The sequence below is a fragment of the Benincasa hispida genome, chromosome 1 (genome assembly GCF_027475165.1).
Source record: "Benincasa hispida cultivar pf3 chromosome 1, pf3_genome.v1.1, whole genome shotgun sequence".
NCBI classification, from domain to species: domain Eukaryota; kingdom Viridiplantae; phylum Streptophyta; class Magnoliopsida; order Cucurbitales; family Cucurbitaceae; genus Benincasa; species Benincasa hispida.
The window spans coordinates 101,026,723-101,048,689 of NC_143478.1; the positions used below are offsets into that span (position 1 = coordinate 101,026,723).

At 34.5% G+C, this 21,967-nt stretch overlaps 1 protein-coding gene and 1 pseudogene across 3 annotated transcripts; both read right to left on the reverse strand.

Annotated features, from left to right (window-relative positions):
• Nucleotides 1–1,008: 1,008 nt before the first annotated feature.
• On the reverse strand, nucleotides 1,009–4,555 carry LOC150038914 (uncharacterized; annotated as a pseudogene). Its single transcript, XR_016526795.1, has 3 exons — nucleotides 4,399–4,555; nucleotides 3,463–4,317; nucleotides 1,009–3,356 (listed from the first exon to the last, which is right to left on the reverse strand). The product of XR_016526795.1 is annotated as an uncharacterized LOC150038914 (transcript).
• PTAC4 (plastid transcriptionally active 4) lies at nucleotides 1,009–20,886 on the reverse strand. Of its 2 annotated transcripts, none has more exons than XM_039026292.2 (12): nucleotides 20,644–20,886; nucleotides 18,071–18,192; nucleotides 17,869–17,979; nucleotides 17,303–17,367; nucleotides 17,032–17,113; nucleotides 15,239–15,313; nucleotides 14,765–14,835; nucleotides 14,594–14,676; nucleotides 14,129–14,193; nucleotides 6,628–6,702; nucleotides 1,317–1,429; nucleotides 1,009–1,246 (listed from the first exon to the last, which is right to left on the reverse strand). In XM_039026292.2, the coding sequence occupies exons 1-11, from the start codon at nucleotides 20,780–20,782 to the stop codon at nucleotides 1,319–1,321; spliced, it is 999 nt and encodes a 332-aa protein (XP_038882220.1). In that variant the 5' UTR covers nucleotides 20,783–20,886; the 3' UTR covers nucleotides 1,009–1,246; nucleotides 1,317–1,318. The 2 variants fall into 2 exon arrangements, with proteins under 2 accessions (XP_038882220.1, XP_038882224.1); XM_039026296.2 differs by having other exon boundaries at nucleotides 1,009–1,231; nucleotides 20,644–20,873.
• Between the last annotated feature and the right edge of the window lie 1,081 nt (nucleotides 20,887–21,967).

Consider the following 21,967-nt stretch of genomic DNA (forward strand, 5'->3'; position numbering starts at 1 on the left):
TTAGTCTTTGTACTTTCTTTGTTTATTTATTATTAATCTCTTTAACAAAAGAAAAGTTTGTATTGGCATTTCCTTTATTTTTAGAATATATTATTATTATTTCTGGCATGAAAACTATTATTATTTATATAGCTAATTTTGAAAAAAAAGAAAAAACTTTGAAGTACTAAAATTAAGATTTATTTAAATTACATGGACTAAAATTAAGTTTTATTGAAAATACAAAAACTAAATTAGGTCAATTAAAAGTAGGTTAAAAAATACTTTTAGTTCTAAATTTTCATGAAAGAAACAATTTAGTCTCTAAACTTTGGTTTGTACCAACTTAGTCTATATACTTTTAATTTTATAACTTTAGTTCCTAAACTTTAGCATTAGATCCCTATACTTTCAAATTTATAACAATTTAGTCTCTAACGTAAAATTTTTTATCAAAATTAGATGTCAATTTTTATTATTTTATGATGTAGACTTTGTATTGTATAAAATTATTGAGTATCTAATTAGTCTATCTATTTATTTACGCAAAAAAAAAAAAAAAAAAACTCATTAAATTTTAACACTAATTTTTACTATAGGAACTAAATTATTACAATATTTGAAGCACGAAGACTAAATTGTTACGTAGTAAGATCCGGGAGCTAAATTATCACAAAATTGATAGTACGTGGACTAAATTGTTACAAACCAAAATTTAAGAATTAAATTATTATTTCCATGAAAGTTTAGAAACTAAAAGTCATTTTTGACCTTAAAAGTATAAAGACAAATGAAATGAAACCCAAAGTACAAAGGTCGAAATGATATTTTAACCTAGTTTTAATCATGTGAATATAACAAAAAGAAAGTTTAACTTGAAGAAGACACTAAAATTGAAAATAAAATTTTGAACATTAAGATTAAACGGTTGAAAAAGAGGAAAGGAGTCCTTAAAACACAATTTCAAATTCCATGATGCAAAAGATCCCAGCCAGTTTCTTGAAAAGTACCCGGGGCATATACAGAAAGTTGGTGAAAAAACATCAAATAGATAACCAAAAAAAACTTGATCATCTATGTTCAGAAAGTTGTGTATTTAACTTACAAACAACATTTGATCCCACAGATTCATCAATATATGTGACCTAAACAGATTTTGCGATACAAGGTATTGTACCCTCACTCCAAAAATTACTCTTTCAAGTTGGTGTTTAGCTATACAATTGTTGATCTGTTTGGATCCTTTTTCTTCCTGTACAATGTAATTCTAATATGGAATGATGTCAGTTACTAAAAATAAAAATTTGGACATTAAACATTCTAATGATTTGGCATACCCCTACAATTCTCTTGCTTTTTGCCTCAGTTCATTGAGTTCCGACTCGATCTCAGCATCACGAACTGGAAATGCGCTGCCAGAAACAGTTCTTCCTGGAGGAAGTTCTCCTTTCTGTAGAGAGAGAGAGAGAGAGGATTCTATTTTTAGTTCACACACTAAAGGAATGTTTATATGAGGATGCCAATGAAGAGGAATGTTCTAGATGTTTGGAAAATTGAAAAATAACAGGTAATGTTAAAATATTTGACTCAAAAGATCCATCACTCAAGAAGGTTAAAAGAGCCAAAAAAACAAGTACGAACGTGCAGATTGAGAAGCTATAAAATTCACACACACTGATTATAAGAGTATAAATCGATCGATGGAAGATTTGAGAGCTAGACAATAGAAAACTGGGTGGCTATTGTAGTGGCTAGTTCTCATGTGGCAACGGTAGCAACAGCTCACCTTGTTCAATGGGGAAGAGAATTTTGCTCCATTTCACAAGGTGGATGCTCGATCCGTTAGGCCCTCCTCACCAAATAAAATTCCTGTAAAGCCTTTCCACTTCTTGTTTGAGCTACTTTACTGGGCAAATTGAATAGGGAAACTGGCATTCTTTCCTCTCTGGTTGTTTTCTCCTCAATTACATAATATAGTTTCCATTTTTTTACCCACCATCCCGAGGACAAACTTATTCTAAAATCTAAACGATTCACTATTGACGATAGAAATAACATACGCACCCTAAAGAGCTACAACCACTCACCCTATTTCCATACTTTCTCTAATGGTTCAATCAATCTATGTCAATCCAAGGATATCGAAATATCCTAGAGAGCTACCGCCACTCAGACCTAAGAAGCACGGATTGGAACACGGGATACGGACACGGATACAACATGACATGGCAATATGTCAATTCCTAAAATACTAGGATACGGACACATTGGAAATATACTATTTTTTTTAATTATTTTTTTATAATATATGTAAATTTAACATAAAATATTAAATATCTTTCACTAAAAAAAGCATGAAATGTCAACTTTTAAGTTAATTAACCAAAGCCACTATAGTTTGTAGATGTACAAATCAACAAAATACGTTGTCCAACATTCAACATAACAAAGCTCTCAATAGTCAATAGAAAATGAAAGGAAATGGAAAGTAGTTTTCCATACAAAAGGTAACATCTAAAGGCTAATGAAACTATCATCTCAAACCTCCCTCATCACTATCATCCTTGTTAGTAATTTTAGCATCTAACTATGGGCCATCCAAAGATAAATTAGCTACTCCAAACATGCCGACATCTTCAAAAGAATCAAAAGCATCTCTAGCAATATCCCATGACTTGGTCTCTCTTCTTAAATATTTGGAGTTCTTCTGAACAAAAGAGGAAGGTTACTGTAGATAAATACCAAATCTTCCACATGTTGAGGCGTCATTTTGTTCCTCTTGATTGAATTAATAAAAGAATAGATGTTCCAATTTCTTTCACAACATGGAGAGGATGATGGTTGCTCAAAAACTTCAAAAGCAGTCTTTTGAAGCTTTGGGGCATAGACACCATGAGTTGCCCACCAACTTGTAGGATCTATAGTATACCTCTCAAATATGGAATCATAATCAGAAAAATCTCCAATTTTTGTACAAAATTTAGCAAATTCTACATTTACTTTTGCACGATCCACAGGGCTACTAAAATATCTCTTCAGACGCTTCATTCTCTCTAGTTAGTTCTACATCTTGATGTGGAGCCACTCGATTAGGGTATTCTGTAAGTCATTCTTCACTATAATATCTATATATAAGTTAAAAAATAATGTTAAACTAAAAAAATTATGAACTATAAGCTTAGACTAAGGATAAAAATTAAAAAGATATTAATTTAATACCTTAGATTCAAAGAATATGCTAAACAATGAAGTGGAGTACTATTCTTATTCCAACAAAACGATCAATGAAAATGTTATACACCACATCATAGAAAGAAGAGAATTCACTTGGTCGCAGTCCTTCGTGTCACCGACTTCACCTTTTCAATCATTGTATCCTACATGTCATACACCAAATGTAAACAAGGAATGTCTGTATCACAAGCTCTAACCATGTCATATATAGGTGAAGTGAATGACAAAATATAATTAATTTTGTCCCACCATATGTCGTCGAGCACCAACTCCTTTACATGTCTCGCCTTCACCACGTCATCTTCTCTATAACTTGCCCATTCATCACTGATGACCATAGCTTGTAAGCCGCCTTTAAGAAGCTTAAACCTCTTAAGCATAATGATAACGATGCAAAATGTGTTTCAGCAATTGAAAACAATTTAAGAGGCACAAGTTCATTAAAAATAGCGAGCCTCATGGAATGATTCATTATAAAAATTTTCACTACCATGACGTCCCTAGCAATATCAGAAATCCAACTGCACTCTCCATAAACAAGTTGATTATTTTCAATATTCTTGGTAGGACATATGTTTTTCAAGGCAGATTTTGTGTATGAACTACGCATGGTGTCCATATAATCGTCGGAAATTGTGATTCAATAATTTGTCCTGCACTTTTACAATTGGGAGCATTATCTGTTATCACTTGAACAACATTCTCATGACCAACTTCATTAATCACTTCCTTCATTAAATTTGCAATGAAGTACTTATCCTTGATTTCATCCGAGCAATCTCCCGACCTTAGAACATTGGTTTGCCATCAGAAATGGCCATGAAGTTAATCAACGGCCTCCTTTGTAAGTCACTCCATCTGTCACTCACAATACTCACTCCTTTTTTCCGCCATTCACCTTTAACAAGTACAAATAATCTTTCAATATTAGCCTTTTCTCTTTGAAGTAGACTGGTCCTCAACATATTATATCCGGGAGGCACATATTCTGACAACAATTGTTTGCAGTGTAAGTAAAGACCCCTATAAAATGTGGATTCCTTACTAAATGAAACGGCAAGCCCACAGAATAAAATATCAGAGCAATAAGTGCATCCAATTGATCTCACAATGTCTTGTTGAATGATTTTTCTAGTGCACAACCCTTTCTTTTCTCATTATCTAAGTCAAAGTTGGAAGAATTACTCACATTCACTCCACCAATTAATATGACTGAAGGTGAACTTGATCTAGGTGGCAAAGGAACATCCTTTTTTTTGGAGCCTTTCTCTTCAGTCAGATTTTTGCCCCATCTTCTAATTTTTGCATATCCATTATATCTTTGGGTCTCACCTTTAGACATGACCCAATTCCTTGACCATTAATCTTCAATAAATGAGTACTAACTCTTGTATATGAGCTATTCTTTGTGACATGAAAAAAGTTGCATTGTCATGAAGAATTTTCACCTCCATCACTCAACTTTTGAATCTTAGTTACGTATTGCAATAGTGGCTTTGAATCATCTTCAACGGAGTTAAATTCCATGGAATTATTTGATGATTGGTATGACTTTGACTACATAGGCATGTAAAGGAGTTGATGCTCAACAACATATGGTAGGACAAAATTAATTATATTTTCTTATTCACTTCACTTATATATGACATGATTAAAGCTTGTGATACAGACACTCCTTGTTTTCATTTGGTGTATGATATGTGGGATACAATGATTGAAAAGGTGAAGATAGTGATATATAAACACGAAGGACTGCGACCAAGTGAATTCTCTTCTTTCTATGATGTGGTGTATAATATTCTCATTGATCATTGGATCAAGAATAGTACTCCACCTCATTGTTTAGCACATTCATTGAATCCAAGGTATTGAATTAATATCTTTTAATTTTTATCCTTAGTCTAAGCTTATAGTTCATATTTTTTTTAGTTTAACATTATTTTTTAACTTATATATGGGTACTACAGTGAAAAATGGCTTACAAAAGACCCTAATCGAATGGCTCCGCATCAAGATGCGGAACTAACTAGAGAGAGAATGAAGTGTCTAAAGAGATATTTTAGTAGCCCTGAGGATTGTGCAAAAGTAAACGTAGAATTTGCTAAATTTTATACAAAAACTGGAGATTTTTCTGATTATGATTCCATATTTGAGAGGTACACTATAGATCCTACAAGTTGGTGGGCAATTCATGGTGTCTGTGTCCAAATGCTTCAAAAGATTGTCTTAAAGTTTTTAAGCAACCATCATCCTCTCCATGTTGTGAAAGAAATTAGAGCATATATTCTTTTATTAACTCAATCAAGGGAAACAAAATGACGCCTCAATGTGCAGAAGATTTGGTATTTATCCACAATAACCTTCATCTTTTGTCTAGAAGAACTCCAGAATATTCAAGAGGAGAGACCAAGTCATGGGATATTGCTGGAGATGCTTTTGATTCTTTTGAAGATGTCGGCATGCTTGGAGTTGCTAATTTATCTTTGGATGATCCAGAATTGGAGGCTGAAATTACTAACGAGGATGTGGTGATAAGAATGATGGTGTTAAGGATAGTTTCATTAGCATTTAGTTTTTACTTTTTGTATGAAAAACTACTTTCATTTCATTTTCTATTGAGAGCTTTGTTATGTTGAATGTTGGACAACGTATTTTGTTGATTTGTACATCTACAAACTATAATGGTTTTGGTTAATTAAATTGACAGTTGACATTTTATGCTTTTTTTTTTTTTTAGTGAAAGACATTTAGTATTTATGTTAAATTTACATATATTGTAAAAAAATAATTTTTAAAAAAATAGTGTATCCCCAACGTGTCCGTATCCTAGTAGTTTAGGAATTGACGTATCGCTGTGTCCTGTCGTGTCCATGTCCGTGCTTAGGTAACTACATTTTGATGATTATTAGAGATTGGAAAACACTTGTCACATAGTTTGTTTTCCGGAGGGGCTTTCCTCAACCCTGGCCCTTGGGTTGTATTCCCTTTTGTTTTATATATATTCAATCTTTGTTTCTTATCAAAAAGTGAAATATATATATATATTACCCTCTTAACCCATTGGAAAGAGTTCTTTTTCTCCAATGTTCGAGGAATGAGAACTCTCTCTAGCACACCTCCTTTTAATAGGTATGAAACATTAATTACTATCAGTTACATGGGTGATATAAGCCAAGAAGCTAACAACACTATTTCATTTAGTGGACTCCATCCCCTAGACGACAATGCAACCTAATAATAGGAAGTCTGATCTATCTGAAGCCATGATCAGAGATTTTAAAAAAAAATGATCATGAAGAATAGAATATGCCAACCTAGCTTCATAAATTCATACCAGTTCCCGCGGTAAAGTGTAAAGTGCATAACAAAGAGTAAGAACATCGGGAAAAAAATTAAATTTAACCAATTATTTACCTTTGAGCTTCCAGATAACTCTTTCTTCAAGTTTGCCAGCTCATCATCAACGGATGAGCCCTCCAACAGAGCAAACTACAACATTGAAAATAGGTCAGAGCCCCATTTTAAAATAGACATCAAATGATGCAACATGGGTCAAGAAGGAAAAATCCTAAAAGATGTAAAATGTTAAACCATACAGTATCAATTGTGAATTCTAGAGAAAATCCTATCTTCATCAATGACGAGAAGCAGGGACGAGTAATTAATATATCTTAGTTCACATCACATAGATAAGATAAAAATGCAGCCACGTGAAACCAGTCACGGATACAGTAAATGCGATTTATTATTATAAAATAAAATAAAATCCAACTTTCATTCAGAGGATAAAAGAAACATTACAAAGAAAGGCCCCACCAAACACAGGGAAGCATACCTCTTTTTTTCTCTTTTTTTTTTTTTTGTTGTGGGGGGGGGGTGGTTAGGAACAAACATGTATATTTCAAAAAGGATCAAAATGAGACCACCTAAGGGCGAGGGGCCAAGAGGGCCCGCCCTTAAAAGAACTAATATAGCAGAGCCTTCCAATTGTTAAAAATCATCAAGAGGCTATAATTATAAAAGAATTTAGTGTACACCACCAAGAGGCTGTGTGTTGCACATCTATCCAAAAAAATCAAAATGAGCAAACTTATCTCCAAAAATTTTGCTATTTTTTTCCTTCCAAATGCACCAAAGGAGCGCGAGTAGCACATCTCCAAATGATTTTACCTCTGCCACTGAACACAAAACAGTCCAGCCCATCCACCATCCAATCGTCTACCCTCTTAGGTAGGCAGCACTCCAGCCCAAACATTTTAAACCCCTTAGTGGCAAAGTCACAGTGAAGGAACAAATGTTCTAGGGACTCCTCAGACTTAAGGCAAAGATAGCAAATGGAAGGGAAAAGGGAAGAATTTTTAAGCTTCCTTTGAAGTTTCTGAATTCAACATTTTTGGGGATTTTGAGCCTCCATACAAGAGGGGCTAGAGGAAGGGCCGGGATTCTCTTAGTAAGAATAAAACAAAATAGCTTCTGTGGTAAACTTCCCTGAGGCATCTAACTTCCACTTGAGAAGTTCATGAGAATCCTGAGGCATCCAAGTGTTTAAGGTTTCCAAAATCGCCACCAAATCACCCAACTCCCTATCAAAAGCTGGTCTTTTGAGACCCAAGTTCCAGGATTGGCTAGAGGCACACCAACAATCCACAATTGCAGCATCCTTTTTTAGAGATAAAGTATAAATATCAGGAAATTTCAGAGCAAGGGGTTGAGAGTCACACCCCCTGTCTTTCCAAAATTTATCCAATCTCTCGTCTCCCACGATAAACACTGTGAAGTTAAAGAAGTGGTCTTTCAGCTTTAAGATGTTGGCCCAGAGTCTAGATTTCCTCCCCTTCTTAGGCATTTTAGAAGCCTAGCTGAGAGCATCAACCCCATATATGGCCCCAATAACACATCTCCAACAAGCGTTTTCTTCCTGGCAAAACCTCCACAACCATTTCATAAGAAGGGCAGTGTTATCCCACAGGGAAGCATACCTCAAAACATCTACAAACTCGTACCTCGAAACATTCACAAAAATTACCCCAATTTTTGGTAGCAAAACATAATGTTGCAAAATAAAATTGAAGTGAGCCAAATATGCATTGAAAGAGCTACATCCAATACATATGTCCTCACCAGAACGATCTTTTCTAAGAAACACTGTCCCATTCCTTTCCAACTAGATTAATCACAAAACAGCAAGGGAATAGGCCTCCCAATAAACTTTCTCCCTCCCCCAGAAAAGGAGGTCCAAAACAGCTTCCTCGAGCATCTCATTGGATACTCAATCTCTACACATAGGTTAGACTGAAACCTGCAAGAAACGACAACAACTTTTGGTGGAAAAGGAGCATGGCCACTAGAGATGATTAAAATCCTCAAATTTGTCTAAGAAAGTGTTTCTGCCAACTAGGACCAACAACCATTTGTATTTTTCCTCTAATCTTCCATCAATTCTCTTCTGGATGGGAAGAAGCTCTCCAAAATTATTTATCCTTCTCAAGGTGACCAGCCAGAACCAAACTTTCTTCCCAATTTTAAATTTCTAAAAGGAAGAGAAGAAAGAACAAGGCTGTTGATTATTTCCTTTATTGTGAAATTTTATATTGTACTTATTGTATTATATTTGTTGTATTTTATTCTTTCCTTATTTGTAATTATTTTATTCTTTCCTTATTTGTAATTATTTTATTCTTTCCTTATTTGTAATTGGGTATTTCTTCTATTTAATAAACCATTTCCTCCTAAGATTAATAAGAGAAAAAATAATGTTTTTTTTTAGCATGGTATCAAAGAAACAAAATTTTTGAAACCCTAAAACCCCATAAAAAATCCTATTTTTTTTCTTTTTGAAACCCTAGAAAAAAAAACCCAGCCTTCTGTCGTCGCGATTTCGCAGTCTGCCGTTCTACCGTGTCTGCGCCGCCAACCGCCGTTTCCGCTGCCGACCGGTTGCCACTGTCCATCAGCTATAATTTTCCTAGTTGCTTTCCGCAGAAATGTTATGATTTGCAAAAAACCTATTGACTCAGTTGAATGCTCTGCGTTAGTGACTAAAAATACTGCAATGAAGGCTTCTAATCAATCCAACAAGCCACATGAAAAGCCTCGTGTCTGGTGCGACCATTGCAATAAACCTCGACATACATGTAAAACTTGTTGGAAACTTCATGGAAAACCTGCGAATTGGAAAAGTTCTAAGCAACATGCCTCTAATGCTAATGTTGTTGACTCCAGTCCGTTTAATAAAGAGCAAATTGATCAAATTCTGAAGTTGGTACAGACCAATTCATCATCTGGTAATCCTAGTGTTTCCTTGGCACAATCAGGTACTTGTCCTCAAGCTCTCTCTTGCCTTAATTCATCTCCATGGATTATAGACTCTGGAGCTTCTGATCATATGACCAGTTTCTCTATTTATTTGAATCATATTCTCCTGGATATTGCAATGAAAACATTCACATTGCCGATGGCAGCTTCACCTCTATTGCAGGAAAAGGAACTATTCCTTTGATTACAAAACTTATATTACGTTTTATCCTTCATGTTCCGAAATTAGCTTGTAACTTATTGTCTATTAGTAAACTCTCTAAGGATGCTAACTGTCGTGTTATCTTTTGTGAAACTCATTGTATATTTCAAGATCAGGAATCGGGGGGACGATTGGACGTGCTAGGATGATTGATGATCTCTATTACTTAGATGAAGTTTTTGCTAGTCATAACAAAGTTCAGGGCTTGAGTAGTGTTTGTTCTCCTTCTGTTAAAGAAACTATCATGCTTTGGCATTGTAGATTAGGGCATCCAAATTTTTTTTATTTAAAGTATCTGTTTCCCGATTTATTTAAAGGATTTGATTGTTCAGTTTTTCAATGTGAAAGTTGCATTTTTATCAAACATCATCGATCCACCTATTTGCCTAAACCGTACAAGGCTTCATCACTTTTTTCCTTAATTCATACTGATATTTGGGGTCCGTCTAAAGTCTTAACTCATAGTGGTAAACGTTGGTTTGTTACCTTTATAGATGACCACACTCGTTTAACTTGGTTTTATTTGTTAACAAAAAAGTCAGAGATAAAAGAGGTTTTACAATATGATAGAGACTCAATTTCAAACTAAAATTCGAATTCTTCAATCTGACAACGGCATTGAATATTTCAATAAACAATTAACCAATTTTTAGCAAGAAAAGGGCATTTTTCATCAAGCTACGTGTTGTGACACGCCTCAGTAGAATGGTATTGCTAAGTGAAAGAATAGACACTTACTTGAAGTTGGTTGTACCCTTGTGTTCTCTATGAATGTTCCAAAATATTTGTGGGGTGATGCCGTTCTTACAGCTGCATATCTAATCAATCGAATGTCGTCTAAGGTTTTGAATTTTAGAACTCCTCTTAATCACTTCAATGAGTTTTTCCTAATAATCGGTTGTCTTTTGATTTACCAATTAAATTGTTTGGGTGTACTGCTTATGTCCATACTTCTCCTCTTTCTCGAACTAAGTTTGATCCTCGAGCCACTAAATGTATTTTTGTAGGCTATGTTTCTCATAAGAAAGCTTACAAATGTTTTGATCCTTTGACCCACAAGTATTTTGAAAGTATGAATGTCTCTTTTTTGGAAAATCAACCTTTTTTTGGCCCAAATTTTCTTCAGGGGGAGATAACTAACCTTGAAGATAATTTTTGGGATACTTTATCTCTCCCAAACATCAGCAGTCCTGCAATTATGAGCTCTAGTCCTTCGATACCAAGTATGGAGAGTTCTTCTTCAAGAGGAGAAACACTACAAAATGACTCTACAAGTCGAAATCCTGAACTTCAGGTTTATACTAGAAGAAACTTGACTCAAAGAGTCAAAGATCAAACAAGTGACTTATCACAGGACCAATCAAATACTCCGATGAATGATCCTGAAGATCCAGGTATTAGACACTCTACTCCTATTTCTCTTAGTTCTTCATCTCCTTCTAATCCTTTACCTGATGTCTTTAATCTTGATATTCCAATTGCCCATAGGAAAGGTACTCGTAAATGCACCAAATATCCCATTGAAAACTATCTTTCTTATCATAGATTGTCCGACTGTCATAAAGCCTTCACATCCAAAACAACCAACCTATTTGTTCCAAGGAATATACAGGAAGCCCTAAATGATTTGAATTGAAAATTAGCAGTGATGGACTGAAACAAAATTGCACATGGGACATAGTCAAATTACTAAAAGATAAGAAGACGGTGGGATGCAAATGGGTGTTCACTATAAAATGTAAAGCTGATGGTAGTATTGAAAGGTACAAGGCCAGATTGGTTGTCAAGGGGTACACTCAGACCTATGGCATTGATTATCAAGAAACATTTGCTCCAGTAGCTAAAATTAATCCTATTAGAATCTTGTTGTCTGTGGCAGTTAATTTTGATTGGCCTCTTTATCAACTTGATGTGAAGAATGTCTTTCTCAATGGGGATCTCGAAGAAGAGGTTTTTATGGACTTTCCACCTGGTTTTGAGGTGGATCTCGAGATTAACAAAGTATGCAAGTTAAAGAAATCATTATATGGGCTTAAACAATCTCCCAGAGCATGGTTTGAACGGTTTGGAAAGGCAGTCACAAGCTATGGATTCAGTCAAAGTCAAGCTGATCATACTATGTTCTATAAACATACTGGAAGTGGTAAGTTGGTCGTTTTGATAGTGTATGTTGATGATATCATTCTTACAGGTAATGATGAGACAGAACTGAATATCTTGAAGAAAAACCTTGCTAATGATTTTCAAATCAAGGACCTGGGAACCTTAAAGTATTTCCTAGGAATGAAATTTGTCAAATCTAAAAATGACATTCTTATCAACCAGAGGAAGTATATTCTTGACCTACTGAATGACAGGTTTACTTGGTTGCAAGATAGCAGAAATTCCTATTGAGCAAAATTTAAAATTGGTTGTTGCAACTGAAAAAGAAGTAAAAGAAAAGGATAAGTACCAGGGGCTTGTAGGGAGACTCATATATACCTTTCTCACACACGTCTTGACATTGCTTTTGCAGTTAGTGTAGTAAGTCAGTTCATGCATGCTCCCGGGTCAGTTCACTTTGAAGCAGTTTATAGAATTTTGAGATATTTGAAAGGTACTCCAGGAAAAGGTATATTATTCACGAAGCATGACCACCTAAACATTGAGGTTTATACTGATGTTGATTGGGCAGGAAGCACGACTGATAGAAGATCTACGTCGGGGTATTGCTCTTTTGTTGGAGAAAATCTGGTTACTTGGCAAAGTAAAAAACAAAGTGTGGTTGCAAGAAGTAGTGCTGAAGCAGAATTTAGGGCATTAGCCCATGGTATTTGTGAGGACATATGGATAAGAAGACTGTTGGAAGAATTGAATTTCTCTCAGACAATGTCCATACGCATCTATTGTGATAACAAGTCAGCAATTTCCATTGCCCACAATCCAGTCCTTCATGATAGGACCAAACATATTGAAGTTGATAAACACTTCATAAAGGAAAAGATTGATGCAAGAATAATATGCATTCCCTTTCTCCCGACAGCAAAGTAAATCGCAGATGTGTTAACCAAAGGTCTTCCAAAGTGGCAATTCAACAAGTTGATTGACAAGCTGGCTATGAATGATATCTTCAAACCAACTTGAGGAGGAGTGTTGATTATTTCCTTTATTGTGAAATTTTATATTGTACTTATTGTATTATATTTGCTGTATTTTATTATTTCCTTATTTGTAATTATTTTATTCTTTCCTTATTTGTAATTAGGTATTTCTTCTATTTAAGAAACCCTTTTCTCCTAAGATTAATAAGATAAAAAATATTTTTTTTTTTTTTTTTTTTTTTGGAAAGACCAAAAAGGGTGTAAGGGAAAATTTAATGAACAAACAAAGACTTACATGAAAGGGATTCAAACAATAACTCAAGAGATAATAACTATTGATCTCTATAACTAGAAGACAAATGCACGGTATAAACCTCGCACTTCATACCTAATGTGTGAACTTAAAAGTCGTCCTCAAAAATCCAGGGAGGAGGAGGGCAGCTGTTCAGCTTGATTAAAGTCTAATATATCCTTAGATGTAAGGTTCCAAGTCTACTAACCTAGCAAACCACTGGACATTAGACCTAACCAGTATTCAATCACAAGCCGAAAGTATTTTTTATAATGCCTTGGAGCTTTAACAACAAAGCAAAATCCAGAAACTAATTTCCATGATTAAAGAATACGTTCTTCCAAAGAACTAGGTGTATGTTTTTATCTCAGAAAACACGTTCCTTAGGAAAAAGATATTTTGTCACACTTTAGAAGATCAAATTATTTTCATAATTAACCAACATTCAAAATATGCTATACCAAAAAAAGAATAAACAAATAAACAAATCGTTTATTTAATAAGAAACAGAGAGAAATCATTTAGTTTGTTGGCAGGATCAAAGATGTTTTGGAGTCATTGCTTACAATATACTTAACCAAAGAAGTAACTAAAGTTCTGGAAGGAACCAAAACAAGAAACTTGCACCCTCTTAATGATCTTTAAGAGAACTGTGTGAGAGCCCTAGTTAGAAATATAGTAGGATTATTAATAGAATATTAGTATGGTTATTAGAAGGGGCAGATTAGTAAATAGTTAGTAATTTTGTTAGGGTTTTTAGTTATAAGTAGAGGAAGTAAGGTTGGGAGGAGGGTGGGAATTTGAGAGAGAGTAGCCCTCTCGAAAGGCTATGGAGTATGGTATATTGTTGTTTCTTTGTTGGTGTTGAAATATATATTTGTATTCTTTGTATTCTTTGTGGTTCTTGAGTGTTCTTGTTAAGTGGTAACCTAACAAAATGGTACCTATATTTCCTGCTTTTAAGCTCAATTGACCAGCAATAAAATTAAGCAAAAAATAAATTTGGAGGGAAAACAGTACTGTTACCTTTCCTTCAAGATCATCAGCAGTTAACTGTCCAAGAGCTTCTGCTTGAGACTCCATAGCCAAAACTAGCAAGATTTTGAGGAACGTTGATAAAAAAGGAAAGCAAAGAGGACATCGCAGATCCATAAAGCATACACAAGGATCTCAGTATGAAAATTTTCTAAATAAAGTAATATTAGCTTCAAAATCTTATGTTAGAAAGAAAAGTAGTGATTAAAAACTGAAGCAAGGATTTGATTCAATAATGTGCAGTAATCACCACATCAGGGATCCAGATACATAAAAGAAATAGACTGAAATGTTCATGTAAAGGGAACTTAAGAATTAAGATCAAGTAAAGGATAAGGGGTTTGGCCACCCAGCTGAACAAAGAGCTCATATCACAATGTACTGTGCAGTGAAGTTAGGAGTCAAGGATTCACATGTTGTACAAAATAAAGTGACTTCAACATTTTATTTCCTTACCTTTCTCTTCCATCTTCTCGAAAGCAGAGAGAGCACTACTTGTGTTAACATTCCCCAACATTTCACTCACTTTGGTTGCGGTCCTAAAACCAATGAAAGGTGGTATCAGCAACAATATGTGAAGAGACTCATGAAAAAAGTATTTTAACAATCCACAATTAAAGCACGAACTTTGCAGACTGAGCACGCGCTTTCAGTGTGTCTTTCTTTGACCTCGCCTCTTGTATCTTGCTCTCTAAAAGCTACAAAAAAAAAAGTTCCTACGGTAAAATAGTATGATATTGGCTAATTATCCTTGTTTAGAAAGCGTTAAGTCAGAATTATACTAACATTCAAACATGTATTGCATGACAACTTGTCTCTACCTGTTTTTAATTCTAATCATATTTGCAACCTATAAAGTAATACGGATCTGCATTACCTCAACAAAAAGAATAATAATAAATTTCTCAATATGTATTGACTACAGCAGTTACAAAAATGTTCTGTACAATATTTTTTCATAGCTCCAAAACGAAAATGGATTTCCTCATTAGTTTACACTAACGATTTACATGTTCACACTGCCTACAATAGTAATACAAGAGAATCTCGGCTATATTCTTTTTTTAATAGACTTGAATTTTAAAATGCAATAGAACATACCCGTGTATTAGAAACAAGATTTTCCACAACACTCTTTTGTTGATCAAGTTGAGCTTTCAAAGCATTTGCATTATCCTGCCAGTGGTACAAAGTGATCATCAGTCACAGTAAATCATTAATCTTTTCATGCATAATTAAACTTTCAAATTCAAATTTTTTTCTAATAGCATACCTATAGGAGAGAAAATAACATGAAAGTAGTTCCATGTGACACAATAAATTAAAAGGGTTTTCTCAAGTTGAAAAATGCCTTCTCAAAAATATGATTTTTTTAATGACAAAACCAATATTCATTCATAAATTCTTGTTTAACTTTCACTTTAGAATATAACATCACATAAATACAAGAGTGAAGATTCAAACCTATCACACCTCTCATAGAAAATAGAGATCTTAACAAGTAAGCATGAAACTATGCTCTCAAATGAATGAAAGTGGGAGGACAAACAAAAAAGAACATGGGCAAAACCAACAGGGCCTACAAAAAAGAAAATTACACAAAAAAAAACAAAACAAAAAGTATTAATCGTTGTTTATGAAAAACGGAAACTACAGAAATGTTTAGAAGGACCCAACAAGAGATGTATATGTTCATTCCAAATCTGCTCTTGTGAACAATAAATACCCCAAAAAACTCATCTCTTTCCAACCAAATATTCCACACAACTACACCAACTTGCCCAGGTAACTTTCCTTTATCCTAAAAGAACAATCCAAACAGCTTTCTCCATCATCCCTATAAACTAAAACCTAGATCCAAAGATAAATTCAAAGTCAAACAGAAACAACCTCACACCTTGGAGGCAAGAGGGCATGGCCACTTGGCCACAACAAGTGGTTAAAGTCCTCAAAAGCATGCCTGCACAAAAAGAATACCAATTTCGAACAGCACAAAAGCAAAGGCTCTTGGCATAAAGTTTAAGGTATTAATCCCCCCAAGAGTGACCAACGATGAAAAAATGGGGTGGTTTTCTTCGAGATATATAGCTCCCAAAGCTTAAAGAAGAAGAGGGAGCATTAGAGAATTGAGTAGAAACCAAATGCTTGTGCAATAAATTACAAGTGAAGCCGTTGGAAAGGATCAATGAATCAAACACAGACAATTCCTTTGCTCACGGGAAATAATGGCTCCATTAATAGCCGGGAGAAGGGAGGTTAACATGAACTCACAGTTACAAGGGGCCAAATGAAACTAAAACATAAAGAGGACGAACTACCCATTTAGAAAGGAAACCAGGAGGTTCTTGCCTCTTGGACAGTAATAAGTAATAACAACTACAGAAATGGTGACTAGAGACTAGAAAGTATTCACGTGAATTGAATTACTCCTTCCTATAGGACTCCCCTCCCACTTTTTAAATTCCTCTACTGCAGTACCACTGGCATTCAGCTGCCTCCTCAAGGGAGATTAATAGAGGGGCGTCAGGAGTGTAAAAGCATAAATTCATACTTCTAAAAGATTTGTCGATAGAAAAAAAAAAAAACATAGTATAGAGACATCAAATCTATCAATTTCTAACTCCGTGTCCTCCACTTCAGCTAAGTTTAGAGGACGAGAAAGTTATATACATAGGTCATTTTTCATAATATGACCAAATCCTCATAGGACCTACGTGCTACCATTCAAAGACCAAGCATGTTAAAGTGTGTCAGAAAATGAAGAAATTAACTGTAAAAATCATGTTGAAGAACTCTTCACGTGAAAATAACTGAAACTTTGGCAAAAGTTCCAAAACAAATGTTTATCATGAAATACATAAATCAGACTTGGCAAAGAATTTGTTCTAACTTACAGCATATGATTTGCGCCTCTTTAAAGCTTCCCGAGCAAGATCATCATCTCCTTTTTGGAGAGCAAATTGTGCCTTTCGATACCTATATAAAAAGTCGAAATGAAAGGTGTATGCCTATCAATCTACTAAAAGTTACTTTTGAAGAAGAAGCAATATTATTGAGGAATGAAATAGAGGGGAATTAATGGACTCCCAACCACCAAAAGGTGTATTACAATGAAAGATCACCAATCAGGAAACACTCTACTGAGAAAATGGAAAATGGTTTTACCAATCATCAGCAGCTTGCTGTGCAGATTTATACTTGTTTTCCAAGCGCTTCTGAGAAGCTAGCACCTTCAATAAAAATGCAGAGTTTTACAGATGAAAAACGCAAAACCAATGAAAGGCATTGCATTTTGTGGTGTCGAGGTCTGTCACTGCCAAGTTCCACCTATCCCTCAAGGTACACACACCCAACTCAAATCCAGAAGGAAGAGCCAAGGAGGCCCCATGTTTCTATTTAAAATGAATACATGGAACTAGAAGTGAAGAAAATATGTAATAAGTCTGCATTAAAAAATTAAGACTGATATTTAGTATATCCGCTTGCCTTTTGGTATAAAGGTAATTTGTTTCATAGATCTTAATTGATTAAGGCACCTCATTATTTGGCATCCTTGTGTAATATTTCCTAATAACATGAAACTTCTAGTTTACCATTGATAAACCTGAATCATGAATAAATTATAAAAGAAAGTTTAAGGGAAGATACAGCACTACTGGCTCAAAAGTAAAGGACAACACCAAAGGTAGGGCAGGCGAAGAAGAATGATAAATACACGGTTCAGAAGCTACCTGCGCTGTGGCTTGACGCATCTTTGTCAAATCATCATTCATTTCAAGCACTGTCTGCTCCAGGATTTTTTCAGGATCCTCAAAGGAACTTACAAGTGCATTTGCATATGACTATCAAAGAGAAAGCAAATGTCATGGTAATCCACAAAATTCGTGAAGTTCCAAAGATAACTAAACCAAGGGATGAAACAATTCAAGTTACCTTAATAACCCTTGCAAAACGGTCCAAAAGGCTCATGCGAGCACCAAGAGCACCTCCACGTCTACAACCATGGGATGGATCAGAATGTAAAGACTTCATCCGTGTAATTTGTAACATGTTCCCTGCAGGAAAAATTATTATTTCCTGTTAAGAGTAATTAAGATAGGATAAAATCCATTTTGGTCTCCAGAATTTGATTTGGTCACTGGGTTTTCGGTCCTTCAAATGGCATAGTAACAAAGCCAACAAACAGTAACTAGCCAATTAACTTGGCCATTGACCGGAGTAAAAAGCTTACAAGACTTAAAAACCAGCAATAACAGAAAATTACAGCCATGGTAAAGCCACAGTAAAGAGAGAATAAAGAGTACACTATATCAGTTCCCTCCCTCTTAAAAGAAAATCGTCCTCGAGTTTAAAATGACGAAGATAGGAGGAAGCTCACAAACTTCCAAAGTTGAAATTGGCTTTTTTCTATGGTTATGGAAAACTATTGGAAAAAGTTCATTTACTCCTCCATTCTCAACCATTAATGCCTAGTCTTCCACTTATCAGAAAATGTCTTCTTGGTTGTGGCCTGTAGGTTAATAGTTTGGCTGAGTGGACAACAAGTCCATCGGTTCAGTCAAGGTCTTCGCCATTTGGTGAAGATCAAGTTGTTCTCATTTTTTCCATAGAATCGTCCATTTTAAGGAGATGTTGAGAGATAGATCTTGGAGAGAGGACTTCAACCTCTTCATCAGTTTGACTTGCGTCAGTACTGAAGATGGCAGCGACTGGATTCTTTTTTCCGGCCATTTTGGTTCCCAAATTTGGTTGCTCTAATACCAAAACTAGTGCAGAATATTTCTTGGAGTATTCTTGAATCAGAGAATAATACCTTTTACAATCTAGAGACCCCTATTTAAAATGCTACAAACCAGCCTTTGTCATTGGCATAGTAACTAAGTCAAATGACAGCAGTAAAACTAAAGTATAATAGCCTTATTTAAACAAACAGTAACTAGCCAATTAACACCTTCCATAGCACAACATCTTCACCTTTGATCCAACGTGTGATCCTCAATCCTTCCACATTGGGATCTTCTACTCCTCTAAATAGCATTGTCATGGTCACCAAAGTATATTTTTCCTCTCTTTAATTCCTAAAATTTGTTTAATTCATCCACGTTCGGCCATAGCATATCAACTTGATAGGTGAAGTAGTTCAACAAACAACACAAAGATGTTAACTGAATACTCAATCATCTTCTCTCTCTTGTAGGTCATCAAACCTCAACAGTAGATTTTCTATAAGCATTTGGGAAAAGGATTTACAGTTTTTACCTAGGAGAAGACTTTCTAGACTTAATAACCATAGAAGGGGATAGCCTAACAACCATGCACGCAACCTAACCTCTCCATTTATTCCATGTCTCTCTCCTTGAGATCCATATCCCTGCCAAGGCTATGCGTTCTGTTGAGAAACTTTTCATAGATTTCATTTGAGAAGGCATAGAAAAGGAGAGACGCTCTCATGTAATCAATTGGTACAAAGTGCAGTTCCCCATTAAGTGGAAGACTGTATTGACAATTTAAAACATGAATTTTTCCCAGATAAAATCCTTGACATGGCACTATCAACCGCTTTATGTTGACGTAAATATTACTCTCCTTTTAGCTATTGTAGCCTCACTGATATTTTGGCCAATTGAAACACTCTTTGTAATCTTCATTGGCACTAGGTTTCGTTTTCTTCCTCTTCCTGTATTTTTCTTTCACTCAATGAAAATTTGTTTCCTTCTGGGAAAAAAATCTATTGGAAAAAGAAAGATATTTCTCTTTAACCCACGTAAGAATACCATATATATAGATTCCTTAATAAACAAATAAATAAAATAAACTTGCATTGAACTAGTTTCTATATCTCATGTCAATGTTAAGACCGTCTTTCAAATATCTTAGAGATCATGTAATTAAGATATCAATATTAAATAACTGACAAGTTTCTTGACCATGAAAGTCGTAGAACCAGTTGGCAATCCCAATTTCAAATTTTGAACATAAAGGGATCAAAGATTTGTGGTCACCACAGAAATTCCAGGAAAATTCTAAATTTCCACTTACTTTACTCGGAACCCAGACTAATCCAACAAAGTAAACACAAATTTCAGAATCTGAAGGCATTTCCACCAAATAATATAAATTAGAAACGAACAAAAGAAAATTAGGCAGGCAATAAGAACAAGTCCAATCTCTAAAAGCCTCTTCAAATGATTGGGAAAAATTACAAGCGTAATTACAACAGATCTAATACAGAATCAAAATGCCCAAATTGCAGGACAACCAACTAATAGTTACACCACAACACAATGCTATGCCCTACAAAGCTTAAAACCCACTTTTCTCAGCCACCCAGATGCCCAATAATCACTACACAAACACTCTTAAACTCAAAGAACACGCAACCAAAATAAACTATTCACCCAAGACGATTCAATTCAAATTTCTCGCTCACTCCAAACCAACCAAACCGAAAATAGCAGTAAAAAAGAATGAAGATCGGTAAACAGAGAGAAAGGCGAAAACAATACCTCCGCCATTAAGGAATGAGGTTCTTAAGAGCTTTGTGGCGACACAGAGGCTAGCGGGCTTGGAAGAAGAGGATTGAAATGAAGAAGAAGGACTTGAAGCCAAAGCTAATCCGGTAAAAATATGGGTTTGGGCAGCCATGAGTGATCAAACCCAAGCAAAAAAGTTGCAGAAAGGAATTGACAGATTGTGTTGAGATATATTGAAGATAACAGAGGATCACTTGTGTTCCAGCGTAATCGTTCGTTCTACGGTTCTTAACTTTTTGGTCCAAAACCAAACCGACCGACTCTTCGTTGAACCGGAATTACGATAGTCTCGTTCGTCCGACTCGCTCTTGAATTTTCATTTTTTTAGGGTAATTTTTATTTTAAATTACAAATTTAGCCTTTGAACTTTTTAATTTTGATTTATTAAAACCTTATTTGATAATCATTTATTTTTGTATGTTTATTTTTTTCATTTCTTATCATGATTTATATTTTTTTAGCATAATTGTTGAATTCTTAACCAAATTCTAAAAACAACAACAAATTTTTAAAAGGAAAATTATTTTATTAACAAAATTTTTAAAAATATTTACAAATAATAGTAAGATGTCACAATATATCGTACTAGACTACTATCTGCGTCTATCGTGACCAAATGGATACAAATGATAGTTTATCGCAGTCTATCACAAATAAACAGTGAAAATTTGCTATATTTATAAATATTTTAGTTCATTTTCCTATATTTGAAAACAATCTTTTTAAAATACACTTTTTTATTTTTTAAAATTTGGCTTGATTTTTTAAACCATTGGTAAAAAAATAAATAAATAATAAAAAATTTAGAGGTGGAAGTGGTATCTATAAGCTTAGTTTTAAAAAACAAAGAACAAATAACCAATGCCTTATTTGGTAACCATTTGGTTTTTTGTTTTTGTTTTTGAAAGTTAAGCATATTTCATTTACATTTCTTACAATGATTTGCATATTTGTTGAGTACAATGGTTGAATTTTTAGTCAAATTTCGTAAAACAAAAACAACTTTTTGAAAAACTATATTTTTTTTAGTTCTCAAAATTTGACATGTTTTTTAAACCATTGGTGAAAAGTAGATAATAAAGGAAAAGATTTGAAAATGAAAATAGTGTTCGTAGACTTAATTTTATAAAAATAAAATGATTATCAAACGGATCCAAACTATTGCTAAATAGGGTTGGTTTTTTAACTTTAAAAATTGGGGCTTTTTTTTCTTTTTTTGGTATGAATCGCCTATTTTTTAAGGCCAAGCATAAGGCTTTTTTTTTTTACCTTCTCCAGTGTGATCACTAGCAAAATT

Coding starts and splice junctions, on each gene's coding strand:
- PTAC4 (XM_039026292.2), bottom strand. CDS start 20,782: ATGGCTGCCCAAACCCATATTTTTACCGGATTAGCTTTGGCTTCAAGT. Junction 17,980..18,070: donor GTTTTGCAAGGGTTATTAAG/GTAACTTGAATT, acceptor TCTCTTTGATAG/TCATATGCAAATGCACTTGT. Junction 15,314..17,031: donor AGAGGCGCAAATCATATGCT/GTAAGTTAGAAC, acceptor TACCACTGGCAG/GATAATGCAAATGCTTTGAA.